At 40.5% G+C, this 21,108-nt stretch overlaps 2 protein-coding genes across 4 annotated transcripts in view; both read left to right on the top strand.

Moving 5' to 3' along the window:
• LOC126259308 (serine/threonine-protein kinase N) overlaps positions 1 to 21,108 on the top strand; it is a 350,492-nt gene that overhangs the window by 201,594 nt on the left and 127,790 nt on the right. The gene's annotated exons all lie outside the window — the stretch shown is intronic.
• On the top strand, positions 12,971 to 17,005 carry LOC126259310 (uncharacterized). Its single transcript, XM_049955987.1, has 2 exons — positions 12,971 to 14,719; positions 14,813 to 17,005. The coding sequence occupies exons 1-2, from the start codon at positions 14,087 to 14,089 to the stop codon at positions 16,349 to 16,351; spliced, it is 2,172 nt and encodes a 723-aa protein (XP_049811944.1). The 5' UTR covers positions 12,971 to 14,086; the 3' UTR covers positions 16,352 to 17,005.

Genomic DNA, 21,108 nt, shown 5'->3' with positions numbered 1-21,108 from the left:
ATGTCCCAGAGTGAAGTGCAGTTTGACACGGAGAAAAGAAAATTGAGTGCCTGATAAAATGTTATAGAAAAAGTAAAATTCCAAGAACACCCCGAAAGTTACCGCAAAGGAACAGATACAGCTGAATTCATTTTGCATTAAAAATAACTCAGAATAAAATTAATGTGTGTGATCTTTGAGACTTATACGACCACTTTTTTACGTACGGTATTGCTTGGTGGCATTTGTATTGCGTTGTTCGGCCATCGCCTGTTTGGTTATCTGACATTTTGCCAGGCAATGTGTCAGATATGTGTAAGATAAGTTCGGTGATGAGTACGCGTCGCCTGAGAGTACACACCTAAAGTGTGGAACTTCTACAAGAGTGTTAGAAGTCAGTGCTGCATGCGCCCGCTCCTATTTCTGATATATGCCCAAATAATGATCGGTTGACAGAAAGAAGAGGACAAAAAAAAAAAACTAAATTCTTGTGCCCATCACCGTAGAAAAGTGCTCTCGAGCACAAACTAAAGGATAAGGAGGAGGAGGAAAATCGGAGGAAATAGAGAAAAAGGAAACTGGCTCTTCTTGGCCAAGGAAAACATCTTTCTGACAAATTAAAATTGCTCATAGCTCCTCAGAAAACTGATTATGAAGAGGGAAAAAAAAATTTTTCTCAGGGTGCAGACGTTATTTTTAAGATGGCTGGACACAGTGTGACAAATGTAAAAGAATGGCAGCATAAAGACTATACAGTTAAGGTGTAGGATGTTGTTTCTGTGACCAGTTCTGAAGAATTCAACGTGCAAACTCTTGCCCTACTGAATACATAATCTTACATGCTTGTGCGCTTAAGAATATGCATTCAGTGCGGTTTTACTCTCGCTGTTATTGTGTCTTTCTTAGTAGTAAAAATGCATCTATTCTTACAATGATTAATAGGGACGTAAATGACAAATTTCTGTATAAAAATACAATAAAAGTTTAAGTAGATATTGGCAGGTTTTCCTTGACCGCATGATCTTACCCCTAAGTCCCTTGCATTAAACTACATTTTAAAGATTGAAGGTAAAATGTTAGATGGTATTATTAAACCGCTCACTGCATCGCTTCAGTAGTGGAAGGTGTTTCCAGTACTTAACTGGGAACTGGATATGACTCTTAGTACGCTTCTCGTAGTTACCCTTTTCAGACAGCTTGTGGATGGTGAACCCGTAATGCAACCTACTTCTATCCAAAAATTATTGTCGCTGCTTTGTAGGTAGCTTTCACGTGTAGGAATGGTTCTTGTAGCAGTTGGATATTTGTAGAGGACGAAGCGTCCGTCGTGTGTCTTACAGTAAACTGGGACACGTGTTGCTCTACTTCTCAGAAACTCAGTAAACAACATCGGTGGCGGGCGCCTTTACAGCTTTATTCATCGGCACACCTTTTCTGATCATGTTTACTCGTACACAACAAAGCATGCTAATCTTTAGACAGGAATTTCTTTTCTCTTAGCATTCAGACTCGTCCCCCGAAGTCACCAGCCGAACTCACACATCTCATTTATTTTCGTTCACGTCTCGACTTTGAATATTTTTCGTCTCATCAATAACAGTTCATCAGCGATCAGTATTGTAAATTATTCAAACACCTGTTCGAACTCGATTAAAGGCACTCATTGTCGTTTCTTTGATTTCATCACTTACGCCTTCATTAATCTTAACGCGAGTGTGCTACAATAAGTTACTCACCTGAAAGTTCAGACTGACCCATTCTGTCTCATATACTCTCGATTCTACACCACGATGTGTCGCCGTTGTCATCAGGACGAGTGGGGGTAGTGTCTAATTCAGTTGCTCACGAATGATTCTGGAACAGCTTTGACAACCGTTTGTAATGTAAGCGTAAAGGTCAACCAGTGAATCGCCAACTGAAGAAATTATTGGTGATAATATAAACCCTTATGGTGTAATATGGTGTAGTTTCCCCCATTTAAAGAGTCTGTAAGAACTACATAAATCTCATACAGAGGTTGGAACGTTCTCACAAATAATAAAGAATTTGCGTATTAAGGAAAGAAAATACCCATATGACGAAATTGTACGAATTTAATATCGATTTAGAGAAAGTTAGAACACATGTAGAGCAAATAAAAAAAATGTTTCAATCATAGCACAAAAAGGCGAATATGTCCTGAACGGAGTTAGGGATGTAAAAGAAGGGAACAAGCTTTTCGACGTATCTGGCAGCTTCAAAGACATTTTACTCAAAACATCTTGATATATTCGCGTCTTTCTTCTCTTGTTAGTATTTGGTACTCATATCATGTAATATATGGTGTTATGTTGTATAACATGACACGTGCCATCGTGCCAACCAGCGTGGTTTTTGTCATGTCGTGCAGTATGACAAAAAAAATGGCTCTGAGCACTATGGGACTCAACTGCTGTGGTCATCAGTCCCCTAGAACTTAGAACTACTTAAACCTAACTAACCTAAGGACATCACACACAGCAATGCCCGAGGCAGGATTCGAACCTGCGACCGTAGCAGTCGCACGGCAGTATGACACATCATGTCATTAAAGTCTAGGATGGAAGCATCAACACCCTCGGATACTTCCTGTTGCAGACGCATCCCACCCTGTAGGAGCACATAAATTTGTGTCTATTTGTTATTACACCTCTCAACACACAAGTAACAGGTGGCGTGTTTGGAGGAGAAATGGTCCCCTAGGGGAAGAAATCAACCCGCACAGGGAAAGTAGGGTCAACGCGTAAAGCTTTCACAAAAAAATGACGATCATTAATTACTTGTATTTGTCTGTCTTCTTACAAAATTTAAAGCGATTAGTACAAGTTTGAAGTATACAAAATCATTCCAGGAAACCCTATCTCCCCCCCCCCCCCACACACACACACCCGTAAAATTCGGTGCGCGTTAAAAATACAAAAACTTGCTTTTTGCTCGTAAAATCCGAACGAAGCAAGATTTGTTTCAGTTTAACCGCAGGGACGCATTTTTTATTTACTTGACCCATGTTAAAAGTTTCCGCGCGTTCCGTTCACAGTAAGCTCGACTTTATTTAGACAAAGGATAAAGATTATTGGATAAAAATTCGTTTTGACGTATCCATTTATCTACCTTCTTGGAAAGTTTGTACCGATTCGTAAAAGTTTAAATTACAGAAATGCGCTCTTCAAAAAGCTCCCAGAAAAACGTGTTATTTTTTTTGTTCGTAAAAGCTTAATATTAATTTTAGCCCAGTTGAAATCTTTTGCAAAAGAAATTAATAGATTTGCAAAATTTTCCCGGGGACAATAACCGATTCGTCGTTAAAATCTTGTTTAGTCCGCAGCTCGTGGCCTAGTGGCTCTGGACTACGTGTTCGATTCCCGGCCGGATTGGGGATTCTCTCTGCCCGGATACTGTGTGTTTGTGACGAGGATGGCCTCATCCCTTCATCCTCATCGTCATTATTCGTGACAGTGGCTACATTGGATTGTGTAAAAATTGGACTGTGAACAAATTGGGACTTTGTACGGGCGCTGATGACCGCGCAGTTGAACACCCCACTAACCAATCATCAGCATCAAACCTTGTTTAATACTGCAACATAACTACAGTAAGGAATAGGCGCTTGTTCAGGCTAAACCAAAAACTTCTCGCCCCATGTTCCTAGCTCAAATAGGAACCAAGCACCAAGACACCCCCCCCCCCCCCAAACCGTGATTATGCGCGCGGCCTTTTCAGACATATTTCTCATAGTATTTCTGTGCTGTAACTATATTGACCAAATGGAAGTGCACCCCGAGTCGTTTGTCGTGAACCCCAAAATTATTTCGTCATTCAACGCGAAACTAAAACACTACTTGCCTCTTCCCCTCATCCAAGCCCAGATCCTTCGAGTACCTGTGTTCATTAGGGAGGTAGCCGAATATTTTTATGTACATAAGCTGCCGCTTTCTTGCGTAAAAAGTTGTCATTATTCTCTCAAGCCTTAGGTTTATGATCTCCACTGCTATCCTATTCTAGGCAGTTGTTAATGCCAGACTTCATAAGAGATCTCATGCCTAGTTTCTTAAACTGTTATCCACTAGAGAAAGTACAAAACATAATCCTTATTTTCCAATTAAAGGTACGTATTCGAAATTTAAACGATTACTGCCTAAGTCTGAAGTGTCTCATTGGAGAGCACATAGAACAGCAGGATGAGAAACCCTCGGCTACCTTCATAAATTCTGACTTTTCCAAGTCGTATGAAAATTAGGCATGAAGTTCTATTGTTTATAAAACAGGCTAATGGCTTTTCCGTTATCGAGATGATTTTGGCATTTTTATTCATGTAAATAAGTATTGTGCTGAAGTACAGTTATCCATAAAACAACATTGCACTGGTTGTACTCATTTAATTAGTCATCTGTTCCCTGCATTATCGGAGCAGTTTAGGACAAAGTAAATTTAATTGAAACTGATTGATGTTATTGTACCTTCAAACTAGAAGCCTAAAAGAAATTAAGGAAAAATATAAGTTAATTCTAGTCAAATAGACTGTTGATGCAAAACGCCTTTCTCCCTCTCTGGTCGTCCACAGAAAAACCAGTTTCTTAGGAATCGTAACTCAAGTATGTGTGTAGTTTATTTCATTTTTTTTAAACATTTGACAGCGTCACGGTTAACAGCTTCGCGGTGATGCAGAGAACAAATGGCATATTTAAAAGTCACATGCTGTGCTTTTTAGTCGAAGTAACCGAGCGAGGTGGCGCAGTGGTTAGACACTGGACTCGCATTCGGAAGGACGACGGTTCAATCCCGCGTCCGGCCATCCTGATTTAGGTTTTCCGTGATTTCCCTAAATCACTCCAGGCAAATGCCGGGATGGTTCCTCTGAAAGGGCACGGCCGACTTCCTTCCCCATCCTTCCGTAATTCGATGAGACCGATGACCACGCTGTCTGGTCTCCTTCCCCAAACCAACCAACCAACCTTAGTCGAAGTAATTGATGCAGCTACGGAAGGAAGTCCCCCTCAGCCAAGTAAGGATTAGTCTTGTCACATAATCTGTTATGTTTTAGCATTCAACACTTGCTGGCAACGAGTAGTTTCCTACGTGCCGCTAGAAAGCGCTGTCTGCTGTATAAATTGCTTTATCTTGCTTATGTTCTTCGATTTGAATGTAACAACATATAACACGCAATAACGCAAAATACTCTACCGAGATAACAATTTCTTCCGCCGATCCACTGATAGTAAGTAGCCATGAAGCAGGAAAAGCTTGAGATTCAGTTGTGCAGTGAAAATTATGCCTGTCTGTTTTGTATCCACTTATGAGTCGTGAATCTAAGAAATTAATTCACTATAGAATTCGGGTCATTGCAGAATACTGAGCGTGATTTCTCTGTGCAGCACTCTCGTGAACGATGGAACCTATCTCTCAGCTGATGATCGCCTGCTGTAATCGTCGTTTTGCTGATTGTTGAGGACGCACGTGGAAATAGTTGTGTGTGGTAATGTAGTATTACACTTTGTGGAAACGAAAGTGAGAGTCATTTATTCTTGCTACTTATCGTAGATGTTGCTACTAATAAATGCCGAAAGCCAGGCTTCAGATTAAAGTGACCATTGATCAGTCGGACATGTGCATCGCAAGTTTCTGCTGCTGACACATTAATTGCGACTATGGAGTAATAAGTCTGTACACACCATGTACGTCATGCTTGCCTATTTGCTGCTTTCTCATACATGGAAGAATATTACTTTGTACTCTTGTTGATTACTCTCTTACTTTGGATGATCAGTTAATTACTCTTGCCAGCATCCGGTCGATAATTTTGAGCAAAACGAAAGAACTTCACTTGCCCTGACTGAACGACGTCATCGCACCAAATAGTATAGTTTTACTGAATGACGTTACACCCATATTGCTACGTGGCTCTACCGAACTGAATATGACAAAGAAGTAAATATTTCTTCTTAGAACCGGTAACAAACAATTACTTCGCATGCAGTTTCTTTGCATATGTACTGTAGTTCCCAGGACAACCAAGTGTACTACTATTTTCATTATGCAACTGTATGGTTCCCTTGTCGATATTGTTTATTGTTGTTGCTTCTGTTTATTGGAGATACTCTGTTTTCTTTTTCCTCCTTCATGTCTGACTAGTATTGAAAAGTCGTAGTTCTTCACCTGTTTGCTTTATAATTCCGCAGTTTTGCATTTCTATGTATCAAAACCTACCCCCATGAACCATGGACCTAGCCGTTGGTGGGGAGGCTTGCGTGCCTCAGCGATACAAATGGCCGTACCGTAGGTGCAACCACAACGGAGGGGTATCTGTTGAGAGGCCAGACAAACGTGTGGTTCCTGAAGAGGGGCAGCAATCTTTTCAATAGTTGCAGGGGCTACAGTCTGGATGATTGACTGATCTGGCCTTGCAACACTAACCAAAACGGCCGTGCTGTGCTGGTACTGCGAACGGCTGAAAGCAAGGGGAAACTACAGCCGTAATTTTTCCCGAGGGCATGCAGCTTTACTGTATGGTTAAATGATGATGGCGTCCTCTTGGGTAAAATATTCCGGAAGTAAAATAGTCCCCCATTCGGATCTCCGGGCAGGGACTACTCAAGAGGACGACGTTATCAGGAAAAAGAAAACTGATGTTCTACGTATCGGAGCGTGGAATGTCAGATCCCTTAATCAGGAAGGTAGGTTAGAAAATTTAAAAAGGGAAATGGATAGGTTAAAGTTAGATATAGTGGGAATTAGTGAAGTTCGGTGGCAGGAGGAACAAGACTTCTGGTCAGCTGAATACAGGGTTATAAATACAAAATCAAATAGGGGTAATGCAGGAGTAGGTTTAATAATGAATAAAAAAAATAGGAGTGCGGGTAAGCTACTACAAACAGCGTAGTGAACGCATTATTGTGGCCAAGATAGACACGAAGCCCATGCCTACTACAGTAGTACAAGTTTATATGCCAACTAGCTCTGCAGATGATGATGAAATTGATGAAATGTATGATGCGATAAAAGAAATTATTCAGGTAGTGAAAGGAGACGAAAATTTAATAGTCATGGGTGACTGGAATCCGAGAGTAGGAAAAGGGAGAGAAGGAAACATAGTGGGTGAATATGGATTGGGGGAGAGAAATGAAAGAGGAAGCCGTCTGGTAGAATTTTGCACAGAACATAACTTAATCATAGCTAACACTTGGTTCAAGAATCATAAAAGAAGGTTGTATACATGGAAGAATCCTGGAGATACTAGAAGGTATCAGATAGATTATATAATGGTAAGACAGAGATTTAGGAACCAGGTTTTAAATTGTAAGACATTTCCAGGGGCAGATGTGGACTCTGACCACAATCTGTTGGTTATGAACTGTAGATTAAAACTGAAGAAACTGCAAAAAGGTGGGAATTTAAGGAGATGGGACCTGGATAAATTGACTAAACCCGAGGTTGTACAGAGTTTCACGGAGAGCATAAGGGAACGATTGAAAGGAATGGGGGAAGGAAATACAGCAGAAGAAGAATGGGTAGCTCTGAGGGATGAAGTAGTGAAGGCAGCAGAGGATCAAGTAGGTAAAAAGACGAGGGCTAGTAGAAATCCTTGGATAACAGAAGAAATATTGAAATTAATTGATGAAAGGAGAAAATATAAAAACGCAGTAAATGAAGCAGGCAAAAGGGAATACAAACGTCTCAAAAATGACATCGACAGGAAGTGCAAAATGGCTAAGCAGGGATGGCTAGAGGACAAATGTAAGGATGTAGAGGCTTATCTCACTAGGGGTAAGATAGATACTGCCTACAGGAAAATTAAAGAGACCTTTGGAGAAAAGAGAGCCACTTGTATGAATATCAAGAGCTCAGATGGAAACCCAGTTCTAAGCAAAGAAGGGAAAGCAGAAAGGTGGAAGGAGTATATAGAGGGTCTATAGAAGGGCGATGTACTTGAGGACAATATTATGGAAATGGAAGAGGGTGTAGATGAAGATGAATTGGGAGATACGATACTGCGTGAAGAGTTTGACAGAGAACTGAAAGACCTGAGTCGAAACAAGGCCCCGGGAGTAGAAAACATTCCATTAGAACTACTGACAGCCTTGGGAGAGCCAGTCCTGACAAAACTCTACCATCTGGTGAGCAAGATGTATGACACAGGCGAAATACCCTCAGACTTCAAGAAGAATATAATAATTCCTATTCCAAAGAAAGCAGGTGTTGGCAGATGTGAAAATTACCGAACTATCACTTTAATAAATCACAGCTGCAAAATACTAACGCGAATTCTTTACAGACGAATGGAAAAACTGGTAGAAGCCGACCTCGGGGAAGATCGGTTTGGATTCCGCAGAAATGTTGGAACACGTGAGGCAATACTGACCCTACGACTTATCTTAGAAGCTAGATTAAGGAAAGGCAAACCTACGTTTCTAGCATTTGTAAACTTAGAGAAAGCTTTTGACAACATTGACTAAAATAATCTCTTTCAAATTCTGAAGGTGGCAGGGGTAAAATACAGGGAGCGAAAGGCTATTTACAATTTGTACAGAAACCAGATGGCAGTTGTAAGAGTCGAGGGGCATGAAAGGGAAGCAGTGGTCGGGAAGGGAGTGAGATAGGGTTGGAGCCTCTCCCCGATGCTATTCAATCTGTATATTGAGCAAGCAGTAAAGGAAACAAAAGAAAAATTTGGAGTAGGTATTAAAATCCACGGAGAAGAAATAAAAACTTTGAGGTTCGCCGATGACATTGTAATTCTGTCAGAGACAGCAAAGAACTTGGAAGAGCAGTTGAACGGAATGGACAGTGTCTTGAAAGGAAGATATAAGATGAACATCAACAAAAGCAAAACGAGGATAATGGAATGTAGTCAAATAAATCGGGTGATGCTGAGGGGATTAGATTAGGAAATGAGACACTTAAAGTAGTAAAGGAGTTTTGCTATTTTAGGAGCAAAATAACTGATGATGGTCGAAGTAGAGAAGATATATAATGTAGACTGGCAATGGCAAGGAAATCGTTTCTGAAGAAGAGAAATTTGTTAACATCGAGAATAGATTTAAGTGTCAGGAAGTCGTTTCTGAAAGTATTTGTATAGAGTGTAGCCATGTATGGAAGTGAAACATGGACGATAAATAGTTTGGACAAGAAGAGAATAGAAGCTTTCGGAATGTGGTGCTACAGAAGAATACTTAAGATTAGGTGGGTAGATCACATAACTAATGAGGAGGTATTGAATAGAATTGGGGAGAAGAGAAGTTTGTGGCACAACTTGACAAGAAGAAGGGACCGATTGGTAGGACATGTTCTGAGGCATCAAGGGATCACAAATTTAGCATTGGAGGGCAGCGTGGAGGGTAAAAATCGTAGAGGGAGACCGAGAGATGAATACACTAAACAGATTCAGAAGGATGTAGGTTGCAGTAAGTACTGGGAGATGAAGGAGCTTGCACAGGATAGAGTAGCATGGAGAGCTGCATCAAACCAGTCTCAGGACTGAAGACGACAACAACAACAACATTAACAACAACAACATGTATCAAAACTTAGTTGCCAGGTATACATTTTGATAATTTCCGCTGTTCCTCAACATTTAGCAGATCTCTCTCCAGCAATAGGAACACTTGACAAACAACTTCATTTAATATCTAGAATGATATTCGTGTCCCTGTTAAGCAAACTGGCGCAGTAGACTGTTAATTCAAGAGGATTCGAGGTTCAAATTAGACAGTACAATCCCGATTCAGATTGTCATAAGTCTCACAAGAACATGCCGTGACATTTCCTCCGGAAGGCGTTCTTCCTGTCCATACTAATCCAGTCCGAAATTGTGACCGCTTTTATGCCGCCTTATCTTAAACGGGTGAAAACCTTTACTTTTCATTAAGATGCAGATATAAGCAATGGAAGTGTGCAAGCGATGTATTTTGAAACTTTCTGGCGTAAGAGGTGGTGAAACTGTTGTGGTCTTAATGATGTAGTGATTGAAATACAATAGTATTAGAAGTGGTCCGTTTTTTGAAGATCTATGCACGTTCTCACGATTTATTGTGATGTAAATATGTGACACCCAGACTAATGTAACTTACGAGGGAACTCGGCAAGTGCCACAACCCGATTTCCCAGAAACTTCGCTCAGTGGAAGAGAGGTCAAGGTAAGCGAAAACATTTCTCGGCTTATACATAGGTAGTCGATCTTTTCTGGAAAAAAGACACTCAAAGTTTTCGAGACACTTTTCGGGTACTTCATGTGCCTTGTACCGCACTGTGTCCTCGAACAGAATGGTGGCACAGAGTTCGAAACCCGATTATTGATTTTATTTTTGTTTTTCATTTATATACTCATGTCTGTAGAAGATTACTGCACGAATGTTTTCCAGTATATGTCGATATAAAGTTGTCCTTATTCGTCTAGTAATTGTATGTCAGATGAATGAATTTAAAAAGAAGAGAAAATTATTTGAAATTGTTTTCGCTGAAATTCCTGTAGCGTCTCCTGATTCATGATCAGAAATGTGATCCGTCATGCATGGTTTGCCACGAAATCATTGCCAAGGCGCGAAATCTTCAGTAGTGTTAAAGACGTTTTCCGAATGAGATCCATACGAACATATGTCCCCGTGGCAAATCTACTTTCGCGTGATGCTCGTGGTGTTTGGAATGTGTATGTTTTGAATGTTTCTACGCTCGGTATCATCCAAGGGGAAGCACCAAATCTTTCTGAAGAATAAACATATGAATAAAATATAAGAATTGATATGAGAATGAAACATCAGAATATGAGAATTTAAAGCGATTGTAACCTCTCAACATGCCATACACACATACACTCCTGGAAATGGAAAAAAGAACACATTGACACCGGTGTGTCAGACCCACCATACTTGCTCCGGACACTGCGAGAGGGCTGTACAAGCAATGATCACACGCACGGCACAGCGGACACACCAGGAACCGCGGTGTTGGCCGTCGAATGGCGCTAGCTGCGCAGCATTTGTGCACCGCCGCCGTCAGTGTCAGCCAGTTTGCCGTGGCATACGGAGCTCCATCGCAGTCTTTAACACTGGTAGCATGCCGCGACAGCGTGGACGTGAACCGTATGTGCAGTTGACGGACGTTGAGCGAGGGCGTATAGTGGGCATGCGGGAGGCCGGGTGGACGTACCGCCGAATTGCTCAACACGTGGGGCGTGAGGTCTCCACAGTACATCGATTTTGTCGCCAGTGGTCGGCGGAAGGTGCACGTGCCCGTCGACCTGGGACCGGACCGCAGCGACGCACGGATGCACGCCAAGACCGTAGGATCCTACGCAGTGCCGTAGGGGACCGCACCGCCACTTCCCAGCAAATTAGGGACACTGTTGCTCCTGGGGTATCGGCGAGGACCATTCGCAACCGTCTCTATGAAGCTGGGCTACGGTCCCGCACACCGTTAGGCCGTCTTCCGCTCACGCCCCAACATCGTGCAGCCCGCCTCCAGTGGTGTCGCGACAGGCGTGAATGGAGGGACGAATGGAGACGTGTCGTCTTCAGCGATGAGAGTCGCTTCTGCCTTGGTGCCAATGATGGTCGTATGCGTGTTTGGCGCCGTGCAGGTGAGCGCCACAAGCAGGACTGCATACGACCGAGGCACACAGGGCCAACATCCGGCATCATGGTGTGGGGAGCGATCTCCTACACTGGCCGTACACCACTGGTGATCGTCGAGGGGACACTGAATAGTGCACGGTACATCCAAACCGTCATCGAACCCATCGTTCTACCATTCCTAGACCGGCAAGGGAACTTGCTGTTCCAACAGGACAATGCACGTCCGCATGTATCCCGTGCCACCCAACGTGCTCTAGAAGGTGCAAGTCAACTACCCTGGCCAGCAAGATCTCCGGATCTGTCCCCCATTGAGCATGTTTGGGACTGGATGAAGCGTCGTCTCACGCGGTCTGCACGTCCAGCACGAACGCTGGTCCAACTGAGGCGCCAGGTGGAAATGGCATGGCAAGCCGTTCCACAGGACTACATCCAGCATCTCTACGATCGTCTCCATGGGAGAATAGCAGCCTGCATTGCTGCGAAAGGTGGATATACACTGTACTAGTGCCGACATTGTGCATGCTCTGTTGCCTGTGTCTATGTGCCTGTGGTTCTGTCAGTGTGATCATGTGATGTATCTGACCCCAGGAATGTGTCAATAAAGTTTCCCCTTCCTGGGACAATGAATTCACGGTGTTCTTATTTCAATTTCCAGGAGTGTATATTATAGAATAAATTTGTGACACTTCGTGTGAAACCATTTCTAATTTTACAGTTAATACAACACTCCTGTACCCTCTTAATTTGATAAGAAATGTTCGGGTAGTAACCTCCTACGAACATGGGCAGATAAATGAAAACAATAGAAATAAAGTAAAATTAAAAAAAAACAGGGTTCGAACACGGTGCGCAAAATTAAGAAGCGGCGATGCTAACCACTGAGACACCATAATTTCTGAGGATATCGCACCGAAAAATGCATATATAGTACCTCGAAAATTTTGACCGTCGTTTTTTTCAGAAACGTTCGAGTATCTACAGGTAGGCCGAGACACGTGTTCGCTTATTTTGACCCGTCTTCTACTAAGCGAAGTTTCAGGCAACTTGGGTGATGGCTCTTGGATTGTTCGCCTCATCAGTAATGGAATTACCAAGTCGCTGGCCAGTCGTAGGCAACCATCGCGATTTCAAGAGAGTTTTTTTGCCGGTGAGAAGTCTTGTTAAAAACACCAATCCGAAAACTGATTAGCGTCACCTGGCCTAGAGGATGAAGAAAAATCATTAATATGAACGAGGGCGACGGCGCGTTTTTAATATCTGGCCAAATTTGGTCGTCGCCACCGCTCTTTACAGTGGAAGAGGGGCGCGCGTGCTAGCGAAGCGCATGCGGTTTTGTAACTGCGCTTGTGCGGGCAGACTTGCCAGTGCCTGGAGGCTGTCTGTGGGCGGGCGGCAGTCTAGAAATAGCGGCAGGCGGCAGCGGCAGTAACCAGCCAAAAGTCGAGGGGGCTGCCGCCCTCAATCTCCCGTAGTATCGACGCTCGCTCCTAAGCCGCGGCCCAACACCTTTACGCTGTAGCCTCGAAAAATGAGGAAGCCGTTTCTACATTTTTCGTTGGTATTCTTTTAAAACATCGCTGCTGATGTAGCCGGAGGCAGATACTCAAATCGTAAACTACGGTAGTTGGCTTACAGCTTGGAGTTTTTGACATGGCGCCAGCTGGCACTTTCGTGGGGGACTTGCACACAGATGCAGGGATACGGCCAGCTGCTTCCTCTGGTCATGCCACCGCGCAACACATCAAAACAAACTTGAACTCTTCCGCATGGTCGCCATTAAAGCACACTTCGTGTATAATAATATTTTCTGTGGCCATTGCAGTGTGATTTCTGATTGAGGATATGTCAGTGGACGATATTTAACTCTGATGGCTATCAGGATTTCTGATGCTGTTGCACTCTCTTTGTGTTATTATGTTGTGACGGTTATTGTGATACATTTTTGTTGCTAGTGATCGTGAATAGTTAAATATTTCTGTTTGAAGATAATGAAAGTATGTTGTGTTGTGATTGCAATCCTTACTATTGGCGGCTCTCATATGTGAAACTGATGAGTGTTCTACAGTGTGTGTGTTTCATCTAAGGCAATTTTTGATAGGTGTGTGTGCAATCTTATTGACTCCAACTGTTTCAAAACAACACTTCATCTTTGCCCATCTTGAAAATTTTCTTGAGGCACAGCTGTCACATTCATTGACCTTGTTTGTTGAAAAATTTGTTATTTTTTTAAAACTGAACACAATCTGCCAGCTCAGAGAATAGTGTATTTATCACACTATTTCTGCGCCTTCTCAGTTATAAAATGAGAGAGCAATAAGCTTTACACCAGTTTTTATACACATTAGTGGGAGTTGACATTTTTCTGTAATTTATTTTCTTACTTCGTTACCAGAAAAATATTGCTGCAAATGTTGCAGTTAAATGTCTGGTGAAAGAAATTGGAGAAAATGTCCATTTGATCATGATGTAGTCATGCAAAATGCATTGAAACAGTCAAAAGTGTAGTGTAATGGATCTCATTCAATATGCAGAGTACACCCAAAGTACTGCAAGAGTGGTCAGTTCATGCTGAAGTCACATTTTCTCATGGAGCACAAACTCCAACTGCTCAGCTCTCTGGAAGCAATGTGTCTATGGACTGTTCATGGCAAAAACCGACCACTACAAGCAGTGCATCTACAACCTTGCGTCCTTGCTATGGATTTCAGCGTGGAAACATTTTATTCACAACTACACCACCACGGTCATCACAACATGATGGTAGCAGACAGTCTAGTGGTGCATCCCAGTCAGCAAAAGCATCTCAGCATCCATATGACAGACGCTGTAAAAGCACTTGTAGCATCGTATTGGCAAATCCAGGGGAAAAATTGCAATCTTTTCATTACCATTGTGGTGATCGTGCTTGTTACCATGCGAGACCACCCTACACGTCAGGGTTCTCCACAATACCAGAAAATTGTGAAATATGCAACAGTAATCAGGTGCCAGATTGTCATAACAGGAAAAGTAGTACATTTACTACACATTTTTGCACAAGAGTACCAGAACGGTCTGCTAATAAGGAACGTCAAGATGCTGCTTCACAGACTGACACTGGACACAATGTCATACCTGAAAATCTTCAAGTTCCAGACGTGCCACTACACAAGAAAAAGGTAATTAATATTCCTTGATATGATATTATTTTTATATGGTTTTTGTAATTTTTTGATTTGAAATGATATATAATGATGACATGTTTTGAACAGCTGTCAAAGAGGTTGTCAAGGTCACCTGCAAGACTAAGTGGAAAATCTCCTTTGCTGCAAAGAAGGTACTCTGAAGTTTCTCAAGGAACAAGCAGCCGTTCTTCCACGCCAGATGTTGACTGTAATCAGCAGTGCCAAGGGAAACCTCGTACTGTGCACATTGATGTGTACTGTACTGGATCAGAAGACGCTGATGCCAGTGCATCATCAGAAGCTGACACAACAGATGAATCGTCACCACAGACAGTTTTTGAGTCAGAACAACTTCGAGTGATGCACACAAAAATGGGTAAATTCTCTTTACCAAAAGGTTTGAAGCAGGTACCCAGAAGAAGTGAAAGTCTAAAAGAAAAGTCCAACGTCAACTATTGTTTGGAACCAAAGGGTTATGAGAGTGATGATGTTCTCAGTAGTCAGTACCCATCCAGGCTTAGCTCATACACTTCTCTAAAAGAGAGTGCATCTGGTCTGGTAAGTGAGCAATCTAGTACAGTAAGAGACCCATCATGGTCAACAATATCGAGTTGTGCTATTTCGTGTGATGACAAGGACTCAGTTATGTCAACTTCCTGGAAGGACGTTTCTACTGAACTTGATTCTGCAGCTGTGAGCAGCTCAAGTTTTGTAAACAAATTTGACCCCTATTTGACACAGAGTGATAGTTTTGAATATGCTGATATGACAGATCGAATTCGCATAAAGGAGAAGGCCATGGCATGGGCAGATGAAGGCAGTGCTCAGCAACCACCTGATATTGAAAAGAAACATCTGCATCAGCAACAAAAATTTAAGGAGTTCTTATACAGACATTTAGGAAAAGGGACATTTCCCTTGTGGAAATCACAGCATTCGGATGATTCAGAAGAAGATGAAGACAATGATGATGATGACGATGATGATGACACTGGTGATGCATGGAGCTTTATTGGAAGAGGCTGTTCTGGAACATCTCTCCGAAGAGAAAATACAGTTAAAAAAGTAGCAAAATCTACAACACCTAGTGAAGGTGCAGATATTAAATCACTTACTTTGCCATTGAGGATTAATCACCTGATTTGTGATGCTGGGAGTTTAAGTGATTCTGGCCCTCCATCTGTAAACAGGTTTGCCCGTCGTATTGCAATAGGTCCATTTGGGTCCAAGCCTCCTTCACCTCCTCCATTAAAAGTTGAGTCTAGTGTTGTGTCACCTTTCACTTCTGTTCAAGGTACAGGTACTGATCAGTTGTCAAAAGCTCAGAAATTTGGTACTATTGTTGGTACACTAAAGAAACCAGGCAATCATATAGGGCCTTCAAAAAACCCTTACTGTTCTTGTGCTCATTGCCGTAGCTTTTATGAAGCCACTTTACACTGTGGGAGGGCAAGGTCTGTGGGTGATATAAACTTTCATCCAGAGACAGGACAGCCCAATGAGTGTAATGCTCAAAATATGCATGATACAAAGTTTGCAACTGACAGTAAAAAGTACTCAGAGACTGAAAGTGTCAAGTCGAATACTATCGCTGACTGTAGTGAATCAGACGGTACACCTGTTTGATGTAGTAAGTGAAGCAATTATGTTGTTATAATTTTTATTGTGTTTATGAAATGGATACATAGTTTTGTTAAACTGTGGCAGTTTGAGTGAAAACATTATGTGCATTATCAGCTGCTTGTTATTCTTATGATATTGAAGGGTAGTTGAAATTTGAGAAAATGACAAAATTTGTTAGAATAACTGTATATTTGTTTCACATTATGTGGTATTTTGCATTTATGTTGTACACAGATTTAGGCTATATTGAGTCTCGTTGTATGTAAAGCAGCTCACACCTACAGAGCCAAGAAAGCTCCACGTAATTATGTATAATAATAAGAAACTGGAATGTTACTTCATGTATGAGGCCTGGAAATATGATAAATGGAAAAAATGGCAAATTTTTGGTTTCAAAATTTGTGCTGTGAAAATATATTTTAACATCTAGTTCTGTTGAATCGTGTATCAGTGAACTGCGAACTAGAAAATTTGTAGATAAAGAATGGGAAGTATTGGTAAACTGAAAGCCACAAATATGTCTATGTGGGGAAGGTACTATTGCCCTGTTTTTGCACTGTTTGATCAAAGTTTGATATGTTCTCTATTAAATCTATCAGGTACATGTATCATTGATGTAGTGCAGAAATAATTGAATATACCTTGTTGCTGCTAAAATTCTGTTAATACTGAGTGGATTCAAATTGAAGAACATTTTATTTATAGGCAACTTTTAAGCAAGAAAACATTTGAGGAGATACTTTTTATGTCATTGCTGACAGAATTCATTCTGGCTCAATTTCTTGTTCGAAATTTTGCAGTTTTGTCTTTGCTGAACTATCACATCCTCTCAAGAAACTTGTGCTGGAAATGTAGGTGCTAATGAATTTTACCACTGCACAAAAAGAAGCATTGCCAGTTGTTTCTCACTGATGATCTTCCTTGTTGTATTTTTCATTTTTATATTTGATTATTAAACGCATTTCTGAATACAAAAAATGCGTCTTTCAGCTTATTAGACACTTCAGCAAACCAGCCAGTGAATGGTGGTCAGCTTTGTATTCTTCTTAGTGACTCCTTTTCCACACATTTATACCCCAGTAATTGATTTTACATAACATACTTGCCCTACATGATTTTGTTCATTGTCAGTTAATGCTGCTATGGTGCTGACAGTGCAATTGACATATTGACTTCCAACTTCGTTTATCATTTGTGCATGAGGTTTTATTTTCTGTCACAGTTATCTGTAATTTCGGAACTATAATCTGCTACATTTTTCATGAAGTTCATCTAGACATTTTTTCCCCTCTCTACCTGTATTATACAGCTGGCAGATCATTTTTCTAATTCTGCTCTTGTCTTAGTGTTGCATTTAAGTTCCTTAATGTATATTTTGGATTGCATGAAGATGTTTGGAGGAAATGTAGTCTTTCAGACTGTGAATTATAGTTTTAGGGCTCAAATATGTGCCCCACTTTCATTTCAGTGGCAAGTCTCAGAATTCTACTTATGCTGTTGTTATAAGATCAACCAGTCTGTTACGTTGTGTATATAGTTGACTAATCACAACATCTACTACACTCAAAAGTAATTCCTCTCAACTTTCCTTGTGATATCATGTTGCAATTGTTACAGGAATCTGTGTAGCTTGTACTGTTTCATTACTGTTAGCTGTTTGCCTTTTGTCAATTTCCGTAAAAGCTGTTCTGAGTACCCCCCACCCCCTCTCAAAAAAAGTATTAACAACAGGTTATTTCATTTGTCATTAGTTGTTTTTCCATGTGTCTGTTGTATTTTTCCTATTTTTGTATGCTTTTTATGAGGTCATTTCAATCATCAACTTGTTAGTTGTTGTGTAGGGACCAGTACAGGTATGTTACGATTTATTAATGCACAGGGTGTGTAGGTGTTAAATTTTCGATTTTTATTGGTCTGGATTTGCCTGTCACTTGTTATGTAGTAAATAAGTAGACTTTATGGCTATTCATTTTTTTATTGTAATCCTTCTGGTGCCCAATGCGTTTGGACCAACAAGTTTACAGCTTTTTAATTTTCTCAAGGAAAAAAAGGGGGCTTTTTGAACTCTGATTAATACTTGTTAGTAGGACAGATACTGACTTAATTCAATAAAAAGTCTTTCCTTTATCATCATCATCATCATCATCATCATCATCATCATCAGTCATCATTACTAGTAGGTAGGAAACAGAAAAAGGTACATGGGATCAAGTCAGGTGATAACAGTTAGTGGTGGAATTGTTTTGAAACTCAGCTTGTGCTCATTTACAATCACAATGCCCTATGTGTTATTAGGCACATTGTCCCAGTGTGATAATGTTGTTGTCCTCAGTAATCTTAAGTGCCCTGGAAACAGTTCACCAATGTTCCATGTAACAGCCAGTCATTACCATAGACTTTTGATGTAGTCAATCAAGTTGGTTACATTGAAAGTTTCCGAAACACTTACCATGTCTTTTTTCCACAAGAAACATGTTTCTTCTTGTTTCTGTGACAGTCCAATGTTTGGACTGCAGTTTGGTCTCCAGACTCTAATGTAATCTAAATTTACATAATTTTGCCAGCTGTTAACATACTGTGCTTCATTATTTCAACAAAATTTTGAAATGTCATGTCTTGTGTATTTACTGTCCGAGTTCAATAAATTCAGTATCCACTCTGCTCAAGTTTCTCTGTATGTAAAAATAAATTCAGGATAATATGTAATTTTTCATATTAGGTGTTTATGTACTTACAAATTATATCGGTATGGCCTTCTCTCATGATACTGTAAATTTTATTGACATTGTTGACTTGTGAACAGTATATGCTTATGCTGTATTTGACTGACATGTTTTGAAGTTTTAAGCGACTGTATATTTACTGATTATATGGGTGTATTCATATGAGTAGGTAAACTATGCCAAGTGAGAGTCATGTTTGTTTTTTCAGAACAAAGAAATTATAAGGTATTCTTTCTAACAGATACACACAGAATCATAGTATTCAAGTGCAATAAAATTTGGTACAGAACTATGATATTTTACCCATAAACAAGTTTTGTTGCTTTTTGAAACATTATTATTGTCATATTCGTCATTGAGAATTCTGCAGGACGTCTAACAGTGTAGTACATTAATGTTTACTTCTAATATAACTCATATTAATAAATTAACAACAACACTATCCACTACATCAAAGTAGAAAACATTTCTTAGTAGTATTACCTAGAGCTCTTCTAAATGAATTATCATATGAAGTTGTTAGTTATGTTTGGGAGGGGTGGGGGGAGACTAATTCTCAGAATGTAACAGTGCTCACATTATTTTCATTCCTTAAATCATTGGACACATTGGTGAGCTCTGCTAGGCACATACATATGATAAAGATGGTGATCAGAGCCACCAGTTACATATTGCAATATGTCAGAAGTATAGTTACGCAACTACTATTGAACACATTGATGGAGTTACTTGTGATAATGTGAGGGCATTTTGACAAGACTGCATATACATGATGAAGTACAAACCTCTAGGAAAAGTCACCAGGGCTCAAGAAGAGCAGTGCTTCAGGAAGGTAAGTGATCATTGAGATGAAACATACGTTTCTAGTACACTTACCACACCATAGTTGTATTTATGTACATACACATGCGAGAACTGCAGTTGATGAGCTATAACTTCTTTTGTCTCCTGACTCTAATAACCAGAAAACATGTTAGTGATTTGGCTGGGCTGCCTGCAATCACTAACACCCAAGCACTCAAGATAAACTGTGATAGTAGGTCATCTGATGAGACAGCTTTGGAACGAAAGAGCTATAATAGACAACTACAAAAATTGTGTATTAGAATGTATTCCAGTATCATTAAGCAAGATTCTGTGTACTATGGAATTCAAGAATTTTTCGTTAAAAGATAGGTCTCACAGAAATATCCTCTTTCCAGCAGGTTACAAGACTGACTGCTCCCTGACCTTTTAAGCCCATACAAAAATAAATTTTGTATGATTTTGAACATAGATAATCAAATATAAAAAGCATGAACTTATTAAAAGACACAGCACTACCCAATGTATAATAAATTTTTAAAGAGCATTTATGATGTTGAAGAGAATGGAATCAGCTAATATGTATAACCGCGTATTTCATGGCATCTGTAACCTTCAGTTTAGTAGTGTACTCTGTGTCCATTCTGTTTGACACAAAAGCAGAATTCTAATTCTAGATTACATGCCATTCAATGGAATTTTGGTGGGAATCTTCTGTTTATTTTAGCTGACGATGAGACAAGCGAGGTACAGGTTTTGAAGTTTTGTGAATTGTCTGGACTTCAGCATTATCTTTTATGATGGAAGTGTTAGTATATTGCGAAATGGCTGACTTCCTTTTCATTCCAGCCCAACTATTGGGCAGCTACTGCTGTCTGCTGTATCATTTTAATCCTCCCCCCCCCCCCCCCCAACCTTTTTTTCCCCAGTTAGTTTTCAGTCTGGCAATGCACTTGATTTTTGTGGTTGTGTGCATGCATGTGTGCTTGCACGCCTGTGTTTTAGGATGTTAGTTATGTTTTGACCTTGTAGTTACAGTTTTTAACAATTTTGCACCCATTATTCACACTCGCCTCATAAAATTTTAGTACGAGCATGATAGATCTTGAAGCCGTGCGCACACACCGGTATATCCACATATCAACAGTTAATCACATTAGGTCTTTGTATTTTGCAATTAGAATGACATTGTGTATGTCACAAAGCCATAGACACTGGATACAGAGAGAGATG

The sequence above is a fragment of the Schistocerca nitens genome, chromosome 5, assembly GCF_023898315.1.
Source record: "Schistocerca nitens isolate TAMUIC-IGC-003100 chromosome 5, iqSchNite1.1, whole genome shotgun sequence".
Taxonomy (NCBI): Eukaryota; Metazoa; Arthropoda; class Insecta; order Orthoptera; family Acrididae; genus Schistocerca; species Schistocerca nitens.
Note: the sequence above shows the minus strand (reverse complement) of the source record. Positions and strands in the feature narration are given on the sequence as shown.

Coding starts and splice junctions, on each gene's coding strand:
- LOC126259310 (XM_049955987.1), top strand. CDS start 14,087: ATGCAGAGTACACCCAAAGTACTGCAAGAGTGGTCAGTTCATGCTGAA. Junction 14,720..14,812: donor TGCCACTACACAAGAAAAAG/GTAATTAATATT, acceptor TGTTTTGAACAG/CTGTCAAAGAGGTTGTCAAG.